General features: G+C 40.6%; 1 protein-coding gene across 3 annotated transcripts in view; it reads left to right on the forward strand.

The window, feature by feature from the left end:
• The window catches only part of TNKS (tankyrase), a 148,259-nt gene that overhangs the window by 14,786 nt on the left and 109,598 nt on the right, over nucleotides 1–23,875 (forward strand). For 2 of the 3 annotated variants that reach the window (XR_012673548.1, XM_075149518.1), the window contains exon 3: nucleotides 18,081–18,176. The exons of the other annotated variant lie outside the window; for it this stretch is intronic. Coding sequence is in view for 1 of the 2 variants with exons in the window: in XM_075149518.1 (XP_075005619.1) it covers nucleotides 18,081–18,176 (96 nt within the window). In the remaining variant the exon portion in view is untranslated. The remainder of the gene's footprint in view (nucleotides 1–18,080; nucleotides 18,177–23,875) is intronic. 3 annotated transcript variants of the gene reach the window in all.

A 23,875-nucleotide genomic window follows, 5' to 3' on the forward strand; every position in this document is an offset into this window, starting at 1 on the left:
GAAAGATAGGTCTAATCACTTCTTAAATGCTGCTATATTTTTGGCTTTGAAGGTGTTCTATGGCAAGATAATTTTACAAGTTAATAATCTTGCAGGAAGAAAACAACCCTTCCTTTTCTTTAAAACATTACTCTTGATGACTTTTATTGCAAGCCATTGAGGACTTTCATGAGAAATAGTGAACAGTTACTTCCATTTTTCACTCTGCATATCCGTTGTGATTTTATAGGCCTCTGTCTTTTTTTTCCTCAAATGCCTCTTTTCCAGGCTGAAGAACTTAGTCTTCCATCGTGTTATCCTGTTGAATATTCTAGTATTTGTCTTTTTTTTTTTAAGGGTGAGGGGTTGGTACGGCGGTACAGACATCAAAACTAGGTGTAGTAGATTTATAGGATAACTGGGTGTAGTAGATTTATAGGATAACTTAATGTTCGTACTGTTTTGGTTTTCTGGTTGCTGAGCACTGAATGGGAGTAGCTCCAAGGTATTTCCTGAGTGGTAACAGCTCCTTTAAAACTGTGTGTTTGTGCAACAAACAGTGTTTTTGTTAAAAAAAACTAGGCTAAAAATAACCTTACAGAAGCTGTGCTCATGCAGTCTGAACGGGCTTGCTTTGCCCTCCACTGTGTTTTTCTACAGAGGCTGTAGTTGTTCCTGCAGAGATTTTTTTTTTTTTTGGGGGGGGGGGGGGGTGATGTTTGGTGGATCTCCAGTTAAGTGTTGTGAGAACTATAGGACTGCTAGCCTAGAAGTGATCTCGCGTGTCATACACATGCCTACTTTTTAAGGGCATCCTTCACAAATATGCAAACCGTGAGCATCTTCTATGGTGATGCCACGATTTATGGATCTGAGCATAGGGTACTTTAGTAATTTTAGGTAAATAAAAAATCCTAGCTACTGAAAAGCTCTCTTCAACATTTTACAAAACTGTAAAAGTTTTTAAAAATTACTTTTGTCCATGTGCTAAGGATCCATCAGGAATTACTTACATTAACCAATGTTTTTACTAGCTTCCTCTGGGCTAGCTATAAAATTTCCTGCAAAGATCCTGTGGCATGATGAATTTACTGTTCCAGTGCTATGAAGCGATCTTTAATGGTAGTGTCAAGTCAAGCATTTGTCTCTCTTTCTGACCAGAGAACTTCTGTGGAAGTTGATTTTTTCCGTTACCCTTTTTGCACTTGAAAGATACAGCAAGCAAGCAAACTAAAAGTTTTTTAAGCTAGCAGGTTTTCCAAGATACAGGTCCTGCCCTTAGCGTAGGGATCACTGTTACTTAAATGTCTCTTTGTTAACATGTCAAAACATTGCTCACCCTGCTGTGCTTCCTCATGACTGGGGAAGGAGAAAAATTCATTAGCTATTATCTTCTGCTATTACATATCTTTAGGCTGAAATATGTGAAGGAAATATGATGTGACCCCTTCCTGCAGGGCAGATAAACCTTCTGTCAGCTTTAAAAAAAAATCTATGAAAGGTAGTTTATGGGTAGAACTAGCGCACAGTAAACCTTAAAGGAATTGTAGAAATGGTAATTTGCCCAATTGTTGAACTGCTTGTCTGTTTGGTCACCTTGCAAAGAAGGCATGTACAACAAATAGTGAAATTATTACAATTTATTATATATTTGTCCCTTGAGATTTTTAGAATGCTCAAAGCATTTTGCCTTCCAAGCAGAGGAACTGTATTGCTCTAAAAGTTAGAGCTAACTCTGATTTTACTGCCTGAAAAATTAAAAAAAAAAAATGACAGGAAGTGCTATCGAAGAGCAAAACTGTGCAGTAGCCAGTTCTCTTTGGGGGTGGGGAGTGGGGTGAGAGGAGGGGGAGCAGCTTTAGCATCTTAACTGAAAAATGATTTCAGTGACTATAGATTTAGCTGCTGGATTGACAGAAGCCTGTAAGAAGACTAGTAGCTGCTTAATAAGTATTAGAGGGGGGTATTGGTAATTGAGGTACATTGGGAGCTGGTTATGCATGTTGTTTGTTGGAGAGATGTACTGAATTCCCAAAGACTCTCTTGGAGAACTGGTGTTCTAGAAGGAAGCTTAGATTCAAAGAGGCATCCCAGGAATCTGATATTCAGAGGCTTGTAAAATCATTGGAAAATGCTCTCAAGTGAGTACTTCCAAATATTTTGTGTAAACTGTTTAACTGCTGTTTATATCAGAAGATTTTTGAATATTGTTAATATTTCTGCTTTGACTTTTGAACTACCGAGTTGGAGCACTACTGCTACTGACTATTCAGTGTGCAATGGGAAGACAGTCACTTGTATTTGAACTTTTTTAAGCTGCAGGACAGTCTAAAGAACTTCAGACTGTTCTTGTGTACCAGAAATGGGAGTTAGCTCCATTAGGAAGACATGAATTAATCCCTACAGTGGGGAAGCTATCCTGTCTGTTGGTTGCGGTTAGCATTGACACGCAGAGCAAAGGTACCTTGTGATTTGATATGCTTAAGGCCAAGCAGTCCTGGTTAACAGCATCTATCTATTATCTGTCCAGCTATGCAAATTAAAAATCCTGGCTATTCTTAATAATATTTATTACTCAGATGCTTACTGATCAAAGCCAAATCTGTTGTTATGGAAGCAGACTCATCAGACTATTCAGGTTATTAATTCTTTTGGTCTGTTTCTGCTCTGTGAGTGATAGCATGCGTGTGGAACCCTGCTTCTTTGAGTAGCAAATGGTTTTAAATCCCGTGCATACACTGTGGCTCAAAGACCTAACATGCTTAAGTCTACTCGTACTGTTTCTTCATGGGGTCTTTCTCAAATGAAGCTTGCATGATAGCCACCATAGGATAAAAATACCATGTTTTAGGTTGAGTGGAAGAATGCTTTTGCTTTCTCACTGGTGTTCTTGTTCATGGTTTTAAATAGTTTCAGGTCCTCTAACCACTTGTTTAAGCTAGGTCAGCTTCTAAACGTTAATGTTCATCACAGAAATGAGAGCTGCTTGGGCTGAATCTTACTACATTTGCCACTGTATAAGTCTGTAGTTCAGACTTTCCTTACTGAAAGGGACCTGAGAATAAGGCTGCCTTCTCTGTGAGCTGGTGGGGGTGGAGGAACCCATGATTGAAATCATACATCGGTAAGTTGGAGGCATTGTAATACTGTTGGCATAGTAACAATGGACTGGAGTGTGAGACAACAGGGCTATTGTCAAAGTGACTACAGAGAATGGTTTGGGACACTCTACCATGGCATATACAACTGCAGTGCTCCCTGGTGGACCTTGGCAGAGGGACAAGAGGGAAGTTGATTATCAGTTTCTTTGTGTGAAGGATACCTCTTCAGTATGTGCAGGTCTGTTAATGTAGTACAGTCTACAGGAGTTACTGTTTTGGGAAAAGCTGCCAAAATGAGATGGGGTTGTTTGCTGTAAAGGCTCCAGGGAATCCTTTCTGCTGGCATTTTGCAACTGTGCACATGTAGCTGTGATAGATGCAGAAAATATAGATGAAGAAAATCTGTGAGCAGTGTTGGTCACCCATGTATGCCTGACAAAGATCTCAGAGTGCCAGGAGCCTTGAAATGAGTGGGTCACTGATGCAAGGTGGAAGTGCCCTACCACAATGTTTTTGTGAGAGGACCAAGCATTGAGCTGGATTAATCCTGAGGTTAAATCCTCTTCAGAAACAAAATCAACAGTAAACTTGATAGCAGAGAGGATAATGCTTTCTACAAATCAGGTGAAAATGAGCCTTACTTCAGGTGAGGAAGACTTGTCTACAGGGTTATGCCAATAAAATGACTTACTGTTTTCATACCTGAAACTAGTGGTGCTGAAGGCTTATAAAACCTGTCGTGTTACTGTGTTGCTTACAGTCCTTAAGGCTATCATTTATGTTATGGTATTTGTACTGCTAAAAGTTGATTGAAATTCAACTTCATGAAAATATGTTGAGAAGGATTGCCTTGTCTAGGCTTTCATACATGGTTTATATTTTGGCAGCCATCTGTCTTTATGTTAGGTTTGAACTGTATTGACACTTAATGTGTTACAACCTATCTGTGGGTTTTAGACTGCTTGCCAGTTCTATTTCTTCTTTCCTAAAATTCAGGTATCAAGAAAACTAGTCTTTTTGCGTTGTTTGGCTGCTTGGCACAGGAGAATCTGTGGAGGACAAGAAAAGAGTCATTTATTTTGTGATGTTTCTTTACAAGTGTTGATTAAATCGGAATCTGGTTACTTGCAGCAAAGGAGGTGGTATGGTAATATGCAAAACACTATTGGAAAACTTGCTGTAGGGCATTTATGGGATGTAAGGTCTTCAAAAGTACTGATGTTAACTACTAGCAAATTGAGAGAGAGGGGAACAGGAAGTTCCATATTGTCCAGAACAGAGTAATGGAACAGTTACTGGTCTTGCAGACACTGAAACTGCTTTCAGGTGCCTGATACTAGTTTACAGTGGCTTTCTAAATATCTTGCAGAAATACTTAATCTTATGGGACTATGCTTCTGATTACTGTAGCAATATCTGCTTTTGACTTCTGAGAGGAACCATGTGGTCTTAATGCAGTTCATATGTGGTTTAAAAACAATGTCTAGATATATGTGTAGCTGCTAAGGCATAAATGAGTGGGACCAGTTCTAGCAGAGTTCTCAGATGTTTTCTTAGTCTAATGGAAAACATTGATTAAAGTATTACTGTAGGATATAAAGGTCTTGCTTGTAAAAATGTGCAGTAAACTAAATATTTGTTATATAGTGAACAAAGGAAGGTGTCTCTCTTTAATGATTTGGTCTTTCTGCAACATAAAGCAAGTGTACAAAATGAACTATGGATGACTGAAGCCTACTGAAAATATACTGAGTGCTTGGCTCTTGTTCTGTGTGGTCTTCACGTCAGTCTTTCATGCAGCTAGGGCTCATGATGAACATAGACTCCGGTACTCCAGTAATTCAGTGTTTTTCCATGTTTATATAAATGCACCATGCTTCTTAGACAAAGCTATTCCTTTCTAGGAAAGGCTGAAGTGTCTGATGCGAATCCTGCTGTTCATGCTGCTGTGTGTAGTCTTCAGGTTTTGCTGATGTCTTGTCCAAGCAAGCAGTACTGAGTAATGCCTTGGTTAGGCACTGTGCTCTTGACCTAGCTATGGTATTGGATACTGAACTTGCACGACAAGGGAGCCAAGAGGTTGAACTGGCTGCAACAGTTTGTTTTTATTTTCTTGTTTGGGGTGATACAAGGATGGCACAGGACACAAGTGTGACCCAGGAGAGGAACCCACTCAGACTGATCTAATATGCATCCTTCCCTAGCATGAGACCCACAGTAGTGATGTTATCTTACCTGACAGATTGGGATTTTTGCAGTGTAGAATATTTGCTTGTCAAGCACCTAATGCTAAATAGGATAAGACTTGCACTGCCCTGTATGAACAGGACATGGCGGTGAGCAGTTCTGAGACTGGAGAACAAATGGATATAGCTCTGTCCGTTAAGAAGAGAAAGCAATGTGACTCTTTTACATAATGTGGTCTAAGATAGTGGCTGGGGAAAGTTTCCAAGACTGATACATGTAGCACTGCTAGCTATTCAGTTGTTAGTAGAGTTCTGTATCTGCTTGAACTTAATGTCTTCTTTGCTTCCTGATGTTTACTTCAGAAATGGAATTTTTGAGAATACCCATGTCTTCTGGCCAACCTGTAGCTTTAGCCACAATTTCATGGACTGATCAGCTTGGTATCCCTAAGATTTCATGTACTACTTGTATTTCTCAAATATTTGGTAACTATGCTGTGGACTAATGATGAGTTTACAAAACTGGCACAAGGTTCAAGTGTTATGCAAAATATGGAAAAGTTACTTGGCATGTTGGGGCTTCTTTGAATCTTAAGAGTTTCAGCTCTTAATCACATCAAAATGTTACTGTGTGTGTTCCATAGGGTGTGTGACTAAGATACCATCCCCAAGTCACGTACTGTTGAAAACTGGTAGGCACTGAAGTTCGCCTCTGGAAAAGGCTGTGCTGTTGGATTGTGACAGTTGTTTTGTTTGGTGTTTTGGTTTTTGTGGTTTTTTTTCCTTTTTTCTCTTTGCCTTCTTGCGCTCACATCACTGAATGATGGGTTGAGAGCTGCTGCCAGGGTTTGAATCTCTTCAATGTATATTTCTTCTGGTGCTAAAAAGAGAAACTGGTTTTGATTGTGCATGCACCCTTTCTAATTCAGAAAAATGGTAGATCCAGGACAGGTTCTAAGAAACTTTTAAGACTCCTCAGTTTATGTTGCTTCCTGATTGTTAGATTTTAGTGCGCTGGCAAATAGTGCATTCTGTTAGCCACATAGCTAATTTGACATGCAATCTATCACCTGACTTCCACCAGCATTTTTTTTCCCCAAACTTCACCTGGAAGAAATGGTTAGCATATGCAGAAGGAGATTGGAATTGGTCTTCAGTTTCTCTTAACTCTCCTCAATTACTTTTTCCTCTTAGAATGCTACTTCTTGACCTGATTTGCTTGGTGGCTGCTTTTGCTTTTCAAGGACACTGAAGGCAGGGCTCTTAATCTGTCAAGTGGAATATCAGGATTACAGCTGACATTTATTTGAATAAAACTTGAAGTAGAAAGGTGAATTTATTCAGAGAAAAGTGAAATTGGGACCAAGCAATGGAGACTTGTCCTTAAAGCAGCTTTCAGCTTGGTATATAGATTAAAACATAAATTGCTCAGATAGTAGGGCAGCAGTTAAGATTTCTAGCTGTTGAATAAATAGTATACTAAAACAAATGCTTAGAAACTAGCAGCTGCAGAATTGTTGCTTGTGAGGAAAAGGGGCATGATTTAGTTGTGGCATAGTGAGGCCTCAACCCGTACCATCTACAAATGGGTTAAATGTTTTTGTGTTTTTTAAGCTCTTTTGGTTAAAGGGTTTTCTGTTCCATTTTGCACACTAACAACATATGTGTTCCAGATGAAGACCACTTGAACACACTTAGGTGTGATTCTTAAGCCCCTGTGTGAAATGGGCACAAACTGAAACATGGGAGGTTCCCTCTGAACATCAGGAAACACTTTTTTACTGTGAAGGTGACCGACCACTAACATAGGTTTCCCAGAGAGGTGGTGGAGTCTCCTTCCTTGGAGATGTTGAAGAGCCATCTGGACACAGTCCTGGGCAACTGGCTGTAGGTGGTCCTGCTTCAGCAGGAAGGTTGTTCCAGATGATCTAGAGGTCCATTCGACCTCAACCGTTCTGTGAAAAAGGAGTGCATGTGCATGGCTGCAAATAAATGGGATTAAATAAATGCTTAGTGTACTGTCTTTTATTGCTTGTTAGCGCAAAGAAAGATTTTTTTTTTTGTAATTTTTTTTTTGTAACTTAAGTGAAGCTTCTAGAATTCTTACATTTTGCAGGTTCATTGTGGAAGCCCCAAAGCTTCCTTTACACTACACAGCTTTTGGTGCAGATTGTGTGGTTGGCGGGAGCGTTCTGGAATGACGAAGCCATCTCTTGCATGATGCAAAAAACCCCCAACAAACAAAAAACTGCAGCGACACTAAGGTTTTGAGGTTGCCCTCTAGAAGACTGCATTCTGCATAACCTGCGTATACTTTTTTCCTCACTGTTAGATGAAATGGAAAATTTTAACTTGAAAAGTATTCCATCCAAAAAAGGAAACAGGAATATTTACTTCATTGAGTCCAGGCAAGATCAAGGCTTTGAATAGCTGTTCATGTAGGCTGAGCAATCTACCAACTCTGACTCTTTCTCTGAGGGCAGAAGGATATTATCAGCCTGCTGTGCTGCCTACAGCTTCCGGAACTTTCTGCTTGTTCTCTCTCCCTATGCGTATTTAATCGCTGGTAGGCAGAACTGGCGTACCAGGGAGCGATTTTGTAGTGCTTCCTACATACAGAAAACTAATCATAGTTAAGATGCACCTACTTATGGGGAAACAGTTGCGGGCACTCACTGAGGGAGGAGGGAGCCTTTTAAAAATGTGTCGTCTTACTCTGCTGGAAGAGCTCTGACTGTTGCAATGATGCCTGTGGTTTTGGCTGTCCGGTTCAGATCTGTTTCCCCTACCTTACTTTGATTAGATAAATCTGATCTCTGGAACATCTAGTGCAAACTTAATTCTAGAATACATTGAAGTATTTTGTAGTGCATTGGGAAGTGAGGTTTATGGTATGTATATATAGACCAGGAGTCAGGCTATCTTGCTAAGAGGTTGAAACTTCAGTCAGCAAAGTCAAAAAATACTTCTGGGGCAAACAATGAAGAGGCTGAGACAAATTGGAGCTTGCATGAAAATAGGATAAAGTCCTTTTAAAGTGATACTTCGTAATATTCTTTTTGTCTAGATCCTTCTCCTCTCAAAACAAACAAACAAAAAAAGTTGGCACTGGGAGACCTTGTTCATGCTGCTGCTTTGATGATTTCTTACTGCTGCCTTGAAGACTGTTTCTGTGAATTGTTCACCTAAGCTGAAGGAAAGTCTGACCTCTAAGCATTGTTTCCATTTCATTGGAAAGTCTTTTCCATTGGAAAGCCCAGTTTTACTGGGCCTCTGCTCAATTTGGTAGTTGCATCCTGTTACTGTAGGAACTGGTACAGTTTCTGCAGCATATAGATGCATGAGAACCTGCCTTTCAAAGAGGAGATCTGTGTCAAGAAAGTGAGATGTTTGATATGGCTATCCTCTGTTCCCAGTGGACCAAATGGTCATTTCAGCCATAAAGCTAGAAGTGCCTTGCTAAGAGCTGTATTCCAAGCTGTCTGCATGTATAGTCTCCTAGCATATATTGATGCCCTCAGCAGTTGCCATTGTTGCTTATCTAATGTCAAGGTAATAGAAACATGCAAGCAGGTGCTAGATTTTTATCTAGATTATGTCACATTCGGCCAAAGTACCATTTCTTTACTAGAGGTAGCTTTCTTTTACTTAGAAACAACCATTTAAGACCATATGTTTGTATAAATTTTAAAACTTTGTATCTCCAGGAGCTGGACTGCAGGATTACAATCACGGAAAGGTTTGGATTGGAAGGGACCCTTTAAAGATCATGTAGTCCAATTCCCCTGCCAACAGCAGGGATAGTTTCCCTAGATGAGGTTGCTCAAAGCCCTGTGCAACCTGACCTTGAACACTTCCAATGATGGGGCATCCACAACTTCTCTAGGCAAGCTGTTCCAGCCTTACAGAAGTTCAGGTACTGAACTGTAGCTTTTCCTTTGTTGACTGATGCAATCACTCCATTGTAGAAGGCTACCAAATTAGTCAGGCATGATTTGTCCTTAGTGTTTCTAATCAGCTCCCTGTCTTCCATGTGTTCCGACATGCCTTCCAGGAGGATCTGTTCCATGATTTTACAGGGCACGGAGGTGAGGCTGACTGGTTGGTAGTTCCTAGGGTCCTCCTTTTTACCCTTTTTAAAAACAGCTGTGATGTTTCCCTTTTTCCAGTCACTAGGATTTGCCTGACTGCCATGACTTTTCAAATATGATTGAGAATGGCTTGGCAACTAATCAGCCAGTTTCCTCAGAACCCTGGGATACATCTCACTGGGTCCTATGGATTTATGTATATTGAGGTTCCTCAGGTGATCTTGAACCTGATCTTCACTTACAATGGGAGGGACTTCATTCTGCAGCCCCTGCCTTGAGGTTCAGGGGCTTGAGAGATGTGGGAAGGGTTATTACCATTGAAAACTGAGGCAAAAAAATTGTTGAGTACCTCAGTCTTCTCCATATCGGTTGTCACTAGTTCTCACGTCTTATTTATCAAGGGGGGTATCTTTTCTTTAATCTTCCTTTTCTAGTAAATGTTCCTGAAAAAGCCCTTCTTATTATCTGCATCCTGTGCCAGATTCAGCTCCAACTGTGCCTTAGCTTTCCTGATCTCATCCCTACACATCCAGGCAGCATCCCTATATTCTTTGCAGAATACATGTCCCTGGTTCCACTGCCTGTGCGTTTCCTTCTTACACTTTAGTTTGACCAGGAGGTCCTTAGCTAGCCATGTTTGTCTCCTGCCTTCCTTGCCTGATTTTTTACATGAGGGAATCGAGAGCTTGTGCTCTAAGAAAAATGTGCTTAAAGAGCTGCCAGCTCTGTTCAGCTCCTTTGTCCCTGAAGGCAGTTTCCCAGGGGGTCCCATCCATTAATTCCTTAAACAACTGAAAGTTTGCTCTCCTAAAATTCAGAGTCCTGACTCTATTCTTCACCTGGTCCATATCCCTCAAGATTGTGAATTCCACCAGGGCATGACCAGTGCAGCTCAGGCTGCCACCAATTGACATACCTAATTAGTTCATCTGTGTTGGTAGGCAACAGGTCTAGTAATGCTTCTCCTCTTGTTGTGCTGTTTATCACCTGGATTAAGAAATCATCCTCAACGCAATCCAAGAGTCTCCTGGACTGCTTACAGCTTGCTGTGCTGCTGTTCCAGCAGATGTCAGGGTGGTTGAAGTCCCCCAGCAGGATCAGAGCTTGTGAGCATGATGCCTTCTGTAGCTGAAGTAAGAACTCTTCATCAACAAGCTCCCTTTGGTTGGGTGGCCTGTAATAAACACCAACCATGAGGTTTCCTTTGTTGACTTGGCCCCTAATTTTTACCCATAAGCTCTCAACTTGTTCATTGCTGTTTTTCAAAGGCAGCTCTGTGGAGTCAATCCATTTTTTTTACATAGAGGGCAACTGCCTGCTCCTCCTGCTTCTCCTTCCTTGCCTGCCCTTCTGAACAGTTTCTAGCCATCGATTGCAGCATTCCAGTTGTGTGATCCTTCCCACCATATTTCAGTGATAGTGATTAGATCATAGCTTTCTAGCTGCACAGTAGCTTCCAACTCCTCCTGTTTGAGATCCATGCTGTGTGCATTGGTATAGAGGCACTTCAGCTGGGTCATCGACTGTGTCACCTTTTTACAGGAACATGCCCTAATTCCTTTGAGGCATTTCACAGGTGTTTCCCTCTTGGTTCTTAATATATCAGCAGTCCCTGGCTTTTCTGTGTTGCTCAAAACTACATCACTTTCCCCTACTACTTGTCTGCTGCTTTCTCCTGCTGTCAAAACTCTCATTTCTGTCTACGCTGTTGGGGAGCACTGTTCTAGTTCCCTTTACAATTTTTTGTTTCAGTGTAGCAGGGCCTAGAGTTGCTTTTGTAAGCTTCTGTTTATCTACTTCATACTACTGAAGTTGGCATATTTGTCTCTTGCTCTGTCTGGCCCCAACAAAGAACAAAACCAACACGCCGGTTTATTGGGAATAAAATCATTGTCTGGGGTAATGGGAAACTGGGATGCCCTGAACAAGGGAAGTAGGGAAGGCAAAATGATGGGAAGTGCTTGGAGCCGACATTGACCCACCAAGACTTTGGCTGGTAATGTTAGATATACTCTTAAATAGAACAACAAAATGATCCTTTCAACTCCTGTCACTGGCATGTGTCCCTATACTGTGCCATGTGTCCTTTTCTGTGCCAACCAGAGCATGTCATGTTGTTGCATGATGAGCTGGATTGGCCAAGTGATTACTCTTCTAATCTGCCTTGTTGCCTGACCAAACATTTGCAGCCACCCAGAGCAGGGTGGGCAGCATAGGGCTGGGGATGGTGATTCTGCCAACCTGGTCTAGGTGAAACTGTAGCCTGTGATAGTGCTGTTTTGCAGGGGAGGGGCAGCTTTACAATTCTTTGCAGTCCTTCAATGATTTTTTTTTTTTAATGGGGAGGGGGGATAAAGGCTGCATGCTCTCCTGCTCTCTGCCTTGAAGTATTGTCTGTTCTCATCCTACTATGTTCCTTATTTCCCTGGAGCTTGGTGTTTGGCCCTCCCTTCTCTCCTTCAAGCTAAGCACTGTTGTGCATGGCCCCTTTGTCCCAGGGGTGTTGAGACTAGCTGGACATAATTTCTCAGCTTAGCAAGGTCCTTAACCTTTGCCTTAGAAAAAGCAGCTCTCAGCCTGGAAAAGTTCATTCCAGTCTGCCATCTGAGCAATAAAACCCTAGAAAGCAACTGTGGTAATGCAGGTCTTCGAAGTCTTCAGCAGTTAACTAGTTGCAGACACCTTTGTCGCTGGAGATCCAGTCTTCTGCAGCTTTTCCTTACTTGTCCTACCTGCACCCATGGGGACTTCTACTGTATTTCTCCCTGAATTCCCTTAGGGATTTAATTGCTCACCCTGCCTTTATTTCTCCTTTTTGCTTCTTCTGCATGCTCTTTCATGTTCGTCTCTCTTTCTTCTACCAAATGCATTCCTGCCCTTCTGTCCCTGCACTGCCACCTGGTTATCATCTCTTCTTACCAATAAACCACCTGCAGTGCTCCCAGATATGTCTGTTTATCACCTCTACCCTACACTGACTCTGAACTAAATCCTTCGGTGTGCTTAGTTTCTCTACTCAATAATCCTCTCTTCATTCAGCTTTGATGGCTTTCACTACAGAGGGGCAGTCAAGAACATAGGAGCTGCTCCTCTCCTTTTTTCCAACTCTTCTTAGCTAAGCTGGCAGTGGTGTTTGAGGCCATGGATGTCATCAGGTCAACTAGCGATACTCAAACCTTTAGAGCTGTGTACAGCCTCTGTAGTGATACTGCCTCTCACGTTTTCACCTTGTAATTCCTATGGCTGATGAATATAGCCTTTTTCTTAATCATGCAGCCAAGACTGGGATTGCTTACAGAGGTGAAAGTTAATCAGTGATATAGTTGTGGTTAATGTTATTAGCTGTATCTCATATATTCAACTTTATGAAGTGCTAAGAGTAGGGTGCTACAACTTTTGTTTTATGGGGTCATTTAGCAAAAAGCCTTATGTATCTGGTAACTTGCCAAAACGGGATTATTAGATCTGAATCACAGAAGTGTAATATCTAGGCAAGAAATTGTTCTTATAATATGAGAAAAGCTTCAAAACCTCAGTGGTTTGATTTACGTGTAGAAATAGTTAGGGGGAGAAGTTGCATTTAGCATTGGCTGAAAAGAATTACTAGTTTGGATTCTAGTGTGTGGTCTAGGTGTTTTCAGAATGTGGAGGTAAATGAGCACGTTATGTTTCTTGTCAAGTACAACTTGGAAACATGTCCTGCATGGGACTAGTACTGAGGTGTGTGTATTTCTGGGACCTAAGGTTAGTGAGAGACTGACCAGCTTGGATGGTATCATTTAGGGAGATGGAAGATAGTCCATATGTTGTGAGTAAAAAGGGAGGTTTTTTCTTCGGCTGTCTTCTCTGTACCTTGATACTTTGGGAGTAAGTAGATAAAGCTACAGTAATATGGTTTGGAAAGGACCTTTGGAGATCATCTTCAGAAAGTGAAGTTGAAAAGGAGGAAGAAAGGATATATAGTAAAGCTAGGGTAGCTGGAAGGGACTGCAAGTAAAGGCAGTGGGACACAGTGACAAAAGAACTGGTGGGGAGAGAGAAGACAATGGTATTGCTGTGAGGAACTGAAGACTCTGGAAATGTAATTAAAAGCATTAGGTAGCTTTAAATACAGATACTTCCGGAAGGTCTGCCTGTTGTTTTTGCATTTTTTCACTCAACAGTCAAAGGTTTGGATGTGTCCTTTTTTGTACTTATGTGCATCTAATTCGAAACAAAATGTGAACTTTTCCATCACCATTCCTGTAAGTATACTCAGGAAGCTTGTAGATGTTGGGCCTAGACAAACTATAACAGAAATATTATGATCTTTGATCGTGCCTAATATTGGAACAACCAAATTGATCTTTATTCCCATTGTATTTCTGTCAAAAATGTTTTCCTCTGGTGCACTTTTAACTGAGGCAGTATGAAGGAGGAAGGGCTAAGTACTTGGGTGATGGTTTGTGTGTAGACAAACTCCCTTTTTTTTTTTTTGTTCTAATAGAACTTACTTCTCCCTTGTTGCTATATAGCTACCAGGGAAGTTTTTGCCATACCTTGCTGGTGAAAATGTGAAGATTGAAACTGCTGAAAGTAAAAATGTTTGTTCTTGGTGGGCTTATAATTTGACAGCCAAATGAGGTAGTGTTGGTTAGCTTCACAGTTCAAAATACCTATGCCAGGAGGCTGTGGGCCAAGTGTTTAATTTTAGGATTCATCCTGCTATAGCAAGTTGGCAGTAATCTGAAATGATTAGTGGTTGTAGCTCGTGCTCTGTGCAATACCATAACTTTTTTTTATTTGGTGGGAAGAACGTGGCCTTTCTTATCTCTAGTACTGATCTGGCATAATAGCAGTGTAATTAAATAAAGCATATTAGATGGTATTTGAAGATCAGGAACTTACGTATTGTAGCAGTTGCAGCGAGAGTAAAAATACAATTCTGTACCAGTCCATGTTTGTTCTATAGTTAAGTTGTAAGCTTACAGGGCTTTGATGTCCATATACAATATGAAGATTCAATTAAAAGAAGAGCTGCTTTACACTGTACAATATGGTCTGTAGGAAAGGCAAGGATAGCCAGGTAATGGTATTGCTAGATTATTAAGGGCTCTGCCTGCAGTACAGAAAAATAATACACCTGAATGCTCCCCGGAGGAAATAAACCAGCATATCAAAATATGCTAATTAACAAGGTTCCAGGAGTGAATTTGTGTGCACATCATCCTTACGCTTGCCTGTTAACAGCAGTTTCTTGATAGAAACCATTGCCACGTTTCTTTTTCAGGCTACTGAGAAACCATCCTCTAAAACCGGTGTGCAGTGTTTGAAATCAAAAATAGCTACAGTTAGCTAGAATGGCTTGTTCCGTTGTCTTCCATTATAAAGGGAATGTTTTTCTCAAACAGGAGATCTGTCGACATTTTTGCGCATCCCTGGTGCATTGAAAAGGAAATTTACAGAGACACACTGTGTCTAGATCTCAAATACCCTGTGGTTAGAAGAGACTTTGTGTTGGGCTAAAGTGTTAAAGGTTTTGAACAAGCAGGAGAACATTCAATTAGAAGCTACCTGTGGTTTGCTGGGTATAAAAGTACAGCTGCGTTACACTGATAGGCTAAACATCAAATGCTGGATTTCTTTTGTTAATTCATGTTGATGACAACATTGCTCACTTGAATATCTTTTTGTAAGATTATGTATTAAAAAAGTATGGAGAGGATAGAATCAAATAGTCAATAGAGGAAATGTAAGAGTAAGATTGCCTTTGTGACCTGAATTTGCATCCTTTATTCATATGCATTCTAATACAATCCTTAATTACGATTGGTTTCTTCTCGCAAGATGCTACTGCATTCATTTCACAGGGTAGATCTGTCTATAGGACTGAATAAGGGTGCTGTCTGCAGGACCATACCCTTGGCTATTGGAGGGGCTGGAAGGATTATGATGAGTGGGATGAGTGACTGCAGAGACAAGAAGGATAAGTCTCATGGTTACAGTAGTTGAGTTCTGACAGGTTCTTTTTCTGAACCTAGTTTGGCCTCTTCAAGTGCATGTTCCACAGGCAGTCACTAATTCAGGGTTTTTGCAGGCAACCATCTCGAGCACCGTTAGTCAATTTTTAATGCATTTCCTTAGGTTTTTAAAAAACTAAAAACCTGACACAGAAATTGTGTGTTGTAAGCCATGCCAAAACCATTCATGGTTCATTAGCATGACTGAACAGGTTAGATACATTGCATACTCCTTTGTCATTTTAGCCAGGAGAGGAGCTGAAAGCAGTACTGTGTTATCTTCTGTGTGCGCCAGCAGAAGAGGCAGGGGAACGCTCTTGCTTGGTTTGCACATGACTGAAGAATTAAGAGACTTGAAAATCTGTGCTTCTGTTTGAGCATCAAGCTCCGGCAGTTGCAGATCCCTTTGACATCTCTACACCTGTTACCTCCCATTTTTCAAAGTCACCATTCTTGCACCCTAACCTGCCTCAGCTTTGCCTTCCATGCTCATCCAAACCTCCAAGCTGTGGTCAAATCCCAGTCATTCCCCTCTCCTGGTCTTTCTTCCTGGACTTTTTATGTGAGCTATTATCTCTTCCACATCTTCTTGCTCAGTTCTCTCCCCTATGTCCTTGTCCTAGGCTTTTTGCCATGTGAATCCTTCACTGTCTTCTCATCTAGTCTGTGCTGTTTCATCATTTTGTACTGCCTGCTTTCTCTTGGTAGACACTTAGTTGCTGGTTCCCTCTTTTAGGGTCCCACTCTTACCCTGATGCCTTTTGGGACAAATGGTTTCCCTCTTCTCCGGAATATAGATTCGCTAGCAGGGTCCAAGAAAATAGAGACAGGACACACTGAATGTGTCTCTCTGTACTTACTTTCTGTACTGCCTACTGTGTTTAAAAAATCTGCAAAAAGTCCTGTTCACCACCTCCTGCTGGAGTGTGCTCAACTGGCTTAGGAGGCTGGCTCAGAGTCAAACCTGCCTGTGAGTAAGATCTCTAAGGGGGTGGTAGCATGTATGGCACAGATGGCATCTTCAGAAACGTAGGTGCCAGATCTTAACAAGCTTCTGTGAGCACGTGCTAGCTGAAGTTTTTTTTTTTTCCATTTTGGTGTCTTCGTCTTGACATGGGGAAAAAAACCCACCACCAAACAAAACCTTCTAGGAAAAGCCCAATCTGCCTACTTGAATCTTCTTTCAAAAACACGGGACAATTGCACCTTCTTGGCAAAGCATAAAATAAGTCAATTTACTTCATTAAAGCACCAAACTTGTGCAAAAATTCAGCTTAGGGCAGGCATAGCATCCTGTGAGCTGAAATACATGAAATTTGGCAACATTAAAAGCATTTGAAGTCAGAATTGTATAAGAAAGAGGTTTGAATAAAAAAAGTACTACCAGTTAAAATTTTAACTACCACTTTAAAATTTTAATTTAGAAAAAAATTTGTTTCTGAAAAGCCTTTTGCTGATTAAAGTGATATGTCATGTAATATTGGGAATTACTTCTGTTCTGGATTGGGTTGTGTTTTTTCCTGGAGAATCCTGTCTATGAAGTGGTTTTGCACCCTTAGTTACAAAAAGTGTTTGCAAGTGTTTCTTTGCCTTGACTCCTTCAGTCCAGCTGTATCTCAACAGACATGGTTGCATGAGCAACCATAAACGTCTGCTGGTTTTTATTATTTGTCTCCTTGACATCGAGTCTCTGCATCTCTGTACACTGTCCTGTTATTCACACTTGTGCAAAGTAAGTGTGTAACTATTGCTCTGATGTGTTGTGCTTTTTGGCACAACACTTGGGGAAATGGAGAATTGGGGCCCTTTTTGTCAGACCTCTAATGTTGCTGTGGGCTTTGTTTTCCAATTCTCTAGAAAATGCCTTGATCTTGTAAGGGGGTGGTCTGAATTGCATTGTTATTATGTTGTTTTTGATCAAAAGAGTTCACAGGTGAAATAGCGTTTTCCTTTTTTTAATGAGCTTTTCTAGATGGTAATTTACTGTATCAATGCCTTCCTAGCCATATGGTTGCATATTGCATTCTGAGTATTTTTATGTACTTGAATTTTTATGCGTTAATAGGTTTAGTAGGGAAAAGAAATACCAGTGAGAATAATAGCCTCTGAACATCCAGACTGCAGGGTGCCAGGTTACACATCTTATCCTATTTGTTACACTTCTTGAAGGCAAGCAGGTATGCTGCAGTTAAGATTTTGTGCGCAAGTGATGAGCCACTGAAAGGCTGGAGTATTACTGATTTACAGAGGCGGGGTGACTTGGGATATTCGGCAAGAAAAGGAACAGGAGTGGTAACGAGCAGCAGTAGTGGTAGTAAAGGCAGGAGCAGGTTCCACAGTTAGCAGATTTCCCAGTGCGAGTCAGTGAATGCACAGCTTCCCAGCTAGCTGTCAGGAGGAACGCAAAACTGAGTATTGCAAGAGATTCAGGGTTCACGTTTATCATGCAAAGTCATGTGATCTTACTATATATCTTAACTTGCCAACTTAGCCTTACTCCGGAGAAGACCCTTTGCTGCAGTGCTTAACAAAAAAAAAAAAGGAAAAAAAAAAAGGGGGGGGAAAAAAAAGGAAAAAAAAGGGGGGGGCAGGGCAGAACCAGAAGGAAAAATAAAGAAAATTGTAAAATGTGTGTTTATGCCTACATCATGCCGAGGAGACATTTAACAGTAAATAATCTGTGTATCTCTGAGGTAAGATACTGTTTCTGCTTTCCCTGCACAGTGCTGCTGCAGCACGGAGCTGATCCAAACATTCGGAACACCGATGGGAAATCTGCGCTGGATCTGGCAGACCCTTCAGCAAAAGCTGTACTCACGGGTAAGAGATGCATACATCTCTCAGCAGCGTTACCTGTAGTTCGTTTTGTGTGTACAAGTTCAGCATCATAAGAGCCTTCTGCCTTTTTGGATTTTCTGTTGTGTAAGAGCATTTTAAAATTGCCTTTACTAGGTTTCGTATTGATTATAACTGTCGTTAATCTGTGCTGTTATAGGTTTGCTTATTCTACTTATACTAATGCTGTAGTTTTCTGTTATAACATCATTCATTATTTGCTGTGTTTCTGTGGTTTTTTTCTTTTTAATTGCTACCCAATATACAGATTGAATAGGAGCCCCCTACCTCTACAAAAAAAAAGAAGAAAAAAATCAGGTCAATTGTTTTAAGACCTTCATTGTTGAGCAAGCAAGGACATTTGTATAACTATAAAAGTACCTGTGATTTGAAAGACAACCTGCTACCGATTGCAGAGATCAATAGTTACATTATATTTTGCTGCAGATTCACAAGCTACCTTTTCCTCCTTCTTCCGCGTTAGTCATTTTAGGTAGAACTCTTTCTCACCCACCAATTTTTTTTTTCCTTTTTAGGGGCTATTAGCTGCCAAACAGTATGTTTCATGAAAATATTCTACAGATAAAACTTCGTTTTTACACAGCTTTGTTTTTTTATGAATTAACTGTTGTAGCATACCAGTAAGCATTAAAATGATAATATAGTAGTCTGTCAAATCTGTATCAAGAAATACATGGTCCTCTGTGCTGATTTTGACATCTAGGAAATAATGTTTAGAACAAAGTAATCTTGGATTTTAAAATATATACAATCAGATTTATAGAAAGAGATTCAGCAGCTGAGCTTCATTTGAAGAAATAGCTATTTTTCTTCTTTTACCTTTATTTCCTCTATTCTCTTTCTCTTTTTATTGACAGCTTAATTTATAGGTTATGTGCAACATCCGTATTCTTTCTTCAAATTATGTTCAGAGCGCACCAGCTCCCTTCAGTTTGGCAGGAACATTTCCTCATCTTCTTTTTCCAGTGCGCTGACTGCTATACATAATTATCTACAGCTCTGCAGTGATTTGAGAGTGCCTTTGGAACAATGCACTTTAAATACATATGATTTAGTTTAATTACTCAGTGTCAAATTTAAACATGTTGCTACAGTGTTAACGCTAATGTTAGCTGTGCTAAGCAGGTTAATCTGACTCTTGGCTGTTGATGGGTACAGTTGTACAGATGCTGAGGATGGAAAGGGCACCAAGGAGTCAAGGTACCTCAAAGGTGTTAATAGATATTCAGCATTTAGTTGTGGGGATCTTGGTATACATACGTTTAGGGGCTCCAGGCTCCGAGCTGCTCTTCAGCCTATGCTGGAAGATCAACTTCAGATAGTAGAAGACTTAGGAAGGTCTGTGATGGTGACTTCACGGCTGCTCCCCTGACTTACCTGGGCACTAGATCCACCTCGTGTTTTAGGCAGTGGAGAGGGCAACGTGTCATAGCAAAGAAGCGGAGATGGATTAGAAGCAGCCCTCTGAGAATGTCCTATTGAGTGCAGCAAGTGCCCTGTGTCCCTGGCCTGACCCCTAAAGCCTCGCACACGAGCATGCAGTGACTGCAGGGTTCTGCAACCAATGGATGTTACCAGGTTGTGCATATATAAACACACATACACAGAGGCCACTTCTGCTATTTAGGTGTTTCATTGTTCATAAAAAGAGGTAATCTTTGTATGTGTTCTTCCTAGTAAGAAAATCAGCTTTTAGTTTTACCAGCTTTGTCCTCAAGGTGGCTCTTGGCTACACTGGGCTCGCTCTATGCTGTGCACCTGAGCTCCAAGCTGTGTGAACAGGGTTTGGTTCAGGCTTTAGCTGCTGTATGATTTACAGTAACTGAAAAAGATGACACTGGATGCCATTTCAATGGAAGCTTTATATTAAGAGCTTAATTTTTCTGGATGCTGCCCTGCTTTCTTCTATCTCTGTTAGGCTTCTACTTTCTCATGCATTTTCCATATGCTGTTACCTTCAGGTCTTGCTTCCTCCCTCTGGAAGAAGGGGGCTTAAGGGATTTCTTAGGATCTATCTGGCTTGGGATAATCTTTAGCTACAGCAATGCTTTGCAATTAGGTGCATCAGGACTTAAAGGTATTACTGGATTAAGGATGAGTAGGATGTATTAGCTTAATTTTCAGTACTTGATGTTGAATGGTGGGATTTTAGAAACGCTCATATTTAGAGCTTTTAAAAACGGAGTGATTCTGAAAGCACAATCTGTAATTGTTACTGTATTTGCATCTTCAAATGGCATGCATGTCAAGGCTGTTCTCATGATGTTATTTTGGGTTCCTTTTTCTATCAGTGTCTACGACCATAATAGACTTTACCACATTGCTGCTGTATTGATTGTTGGGGAACAAGCTTTCTCTTATTACTTTTTTGACCAAGTATTTGCATAAGTTCATGCATTGATGTTAATCGATTTGTGAATGAACTGTGATTATAGTCTCTCTTTGACCTCTAACTTAGCAAAAGTGAACAGAAAACTTGTTGGTAACTGATTAAATTTTTTCAATTTGACAAAGAATTCTGTATGTGCTTTAAAAGGGTCATTCCTGCTGTATAAAAAGCATTTCTGGTGTTCTGGCAGCAAATGCTGAATCCACAATGATTTGTCCTTTTTTTCTTGCAGTCTAAAATAATGTATAGTATCTTTTTCTCCTGAATTACAGAAAGGATGTATAATGCAGTAGTTTCTGGGATGACTTCCAGCCATTTTCATGCAACTTTCTTTTAAAATGTGTGTTTTATAAAGGATACATAATGCAAATGAAAGGCTAATATTTTGGTGGAAATGGACTTTGAGAATTTCTTTGTAGATTAAAGTGAATTTTATAGAAATTCAACACTTGGTTCCAGCTTCTTTAAAAAAAAAAAAGGAAAGAAAGAAAAGAAATAAAGGTCATATAACTGGGGAATCTACTTTTTATTACTTAAGCAGGAAAGCAGTCTTTTTTCCCCTTCTGCAGGATAAGCAGCATTTGTGTGAGCCAAGCACTTCATGACTGAGAGGGTGAATATTTTTTGTTTCTTCTTCCTTAGCATCCCTTACTGTTCCTGAATCAGGTAGTCAGAAAAGTAATCTTTTTCCCTAGGCTGAAATGGTAGTAAAGACTCCAAAAACGTATTGCATCTAAAAAACAGAGCTGTTGCACATGTGAGATTAATATCCTAGTTAGTTTTATTTTAGTTTAATTGCCGTTGGGATGTGTGGTTTCTAAGATGGGGACTCATCTTTGTTGCCGTACATAGCGCTGTGGGACTCCCATCCAGAACAGGGCCTTTGGGAGCTTTTGCACTACAAGTCACATTAGTCTTCATTATTCTCTTACCCTGCTTATTGCCTCTTTAAACATTAATATCCTGTCGTGGTTTAACCCCAGCTGGCAACTGAGCACGACGCAGCCACTTGCTCACTCTCCCTCAGTGGGATGGGGGAGAGAATCAGAAGAGTAAAAGTGAGAGAACTTGTGCGTTGAGGTAAAGACAGTTTAATAGGTAAAGCAAAAGCTGCACGTACAAGCAAAGCCAAACGAGGAATTCATTCACTGCTTCCCATCGGCAGGCAGGTGTTCAGCCATCTCCAGGAAAGCAGGGCTCCATCATGCGTAATGGTTACCTGGGAAGACAAAACACCATCACTCCAAACATCCCCCCTTCCTTCTTCCCCCAGCTTTATGTGCTGAGCATGATGTCATATGGTATGGAATACCCCTTTGGTCAGTTGGGGTCAGCTGTCTCGGCTGTGTCCCCTCCCAACTTCTTGTGCAGCCCCAGCCTCCTCGCTGGTGGGGTGGGGTGAGGAGCAGAAAAGGCCTTGACTCTGTGTAAGCACTGCTCAGCAGTAACTAAAACATCCCTGTGTTCTCAACACTGTTTCCAGCACAAATCCAAACCATAGCCCATACTATCGACTACGAAGAAAATTAACTCTATTCCACCCAAAACCAGCACATACCCCTTTATATCTTTCCTGTACAGTATATGAAGAGCCAACAATACTGTTAATGATTTATGTGAATGATTTATTTTGGGTTTTCACACAGTGATGCTTTTTTGCCACTTCTCCATATTATCTGCTATTTGGAAATGCTTTTTCTACGTGAATGGTCGTTCTTTGTAGTTGAGTGGTTTCTAAAGCTGTTAGCAGGAGCTGAAGGCACTTTTGTTGGATAATACGTTCCTGACTGCACCATGCCACTGTTTGGCAAGGTTGGTTTTGGCTGGTTTCAAAGACTACTCCCTTGAAACAGGTCAAAATGAAAAAAGTTTGGAAACTGCTGCATCTCCAGATTAAAGGAAGATTTCTTGGGTACGAAATAATGTCGTTTGTTAATAGAATCAGTTTTCAAAGTTAAACAAGACTCTGATCTTCCTACTTACTGTGGAAATAATGTCTTTTACAAACAAAGTGCTTAGGTCCTATTGAGCATTTCTCACTTCTGTTTTTTGGATGTGAAGGACAGCTTGATGAGTCAAAGTACATCTGGGCTAAAGTTACCAGAAGTGTTAGTGAGGATTCATGTTTTCATCTATCTGTCATGTCAACTTTTTAATTTAAGTGGGGAGCATAGTCCATTTATTAAAAAAAATTGTGCAAATATATTTCAAAGTAAACTGCCATCTATGTATAACTTGCCTGCAAGGAAGGGAAAAATCTGATATGTCACTACAAAAAGTTTACTGAACTTCAGAGAATGGAAAATGGATCCTAGGTACAACTCATCCATTTTAAAATTAGCAGGAAGAGAATAAATTATTTTAGTTTGGGTTAGTTTTATTTTTACTGTGGCACCTTTACAGCTTGACCAACTCAAATCCCAAACTCTTTTTCCTTCTAGGTTGGTGGTGTTTCCTTTCAGGTCCTCTTAGGATTTTGAAGGCATTCTGGATAGATACTAGCATTTCGTTTTGGGAGGTGCCAACCTCCTCCCCCCTTCCTTTTATTGATCTAATTCTTACATAGTGTACTCTGAAATCAGATCATTTGGACAAGGTGTAGCTTCTGAATTTAAGAAGTAGTACAGTAAACGTTAGTGCAAAAGGAGAAGCGTTTTAATGGTAAGGAGGGCAGGTGCTGCTGGAATGGTTTGGGCCATCCGTTTATCTGGATCATCGTCCTTTCTGATGGTGACACTGGGGTCCGCTGCCTTAGAGAAGAGCACAAGAAACCGAGCAGCTGAGGAATATCCTTGCCCTGCAGAAACTTTCACCTTATTTCATACAGGCTGTTGGCATATGTCTTGAAGCAAGAGGTCTGAAGGGCCTTTTCCAGCACTTGTTTGTGCGTTGAATGTATGTTTTTGTGATTGTGATTTATTTAGCATTCAGGTAGGTCTACTCTCCTCACTTTTACCAAGGCCTTCTCAGGAGGAAACAAGCCATCTGCTCTAGTTCACTGGTATGGGTGTTATGTGATGCTTTTACAGCATTTGGAGTCCATGGTGATACTTTACATCTACTCTCTGGAGAATTATGAGGCATATCAGCTTTCCTCTGGGAATGCTGGGGCATTGCTCATCCAGTCTTTGGAAAGATGTGGGCAAAATGTACTTGTGGCACAGATCCAATGTGAAGTCTACCATTTGGGTGGCCCTCATCTAGGAGGATCTCCTAGATGGATATGTAAATCTTGTCGCCTGTTTTTAGAGAGTATTATAATTGTGACTATCTT

Source organism: Calonectris borealis, chromosome 4, assembly GCF_964195595.1.
Source record: "Calonectris borealis chromosome 4, bCalBor7.hap1.2, whole genome shotgun sequence".
NCBI lineage: Eukaryota > Metazoa > Chordata > Aves > Procellariiformes > Procellariidae > Calonectris > Calonectris borealis.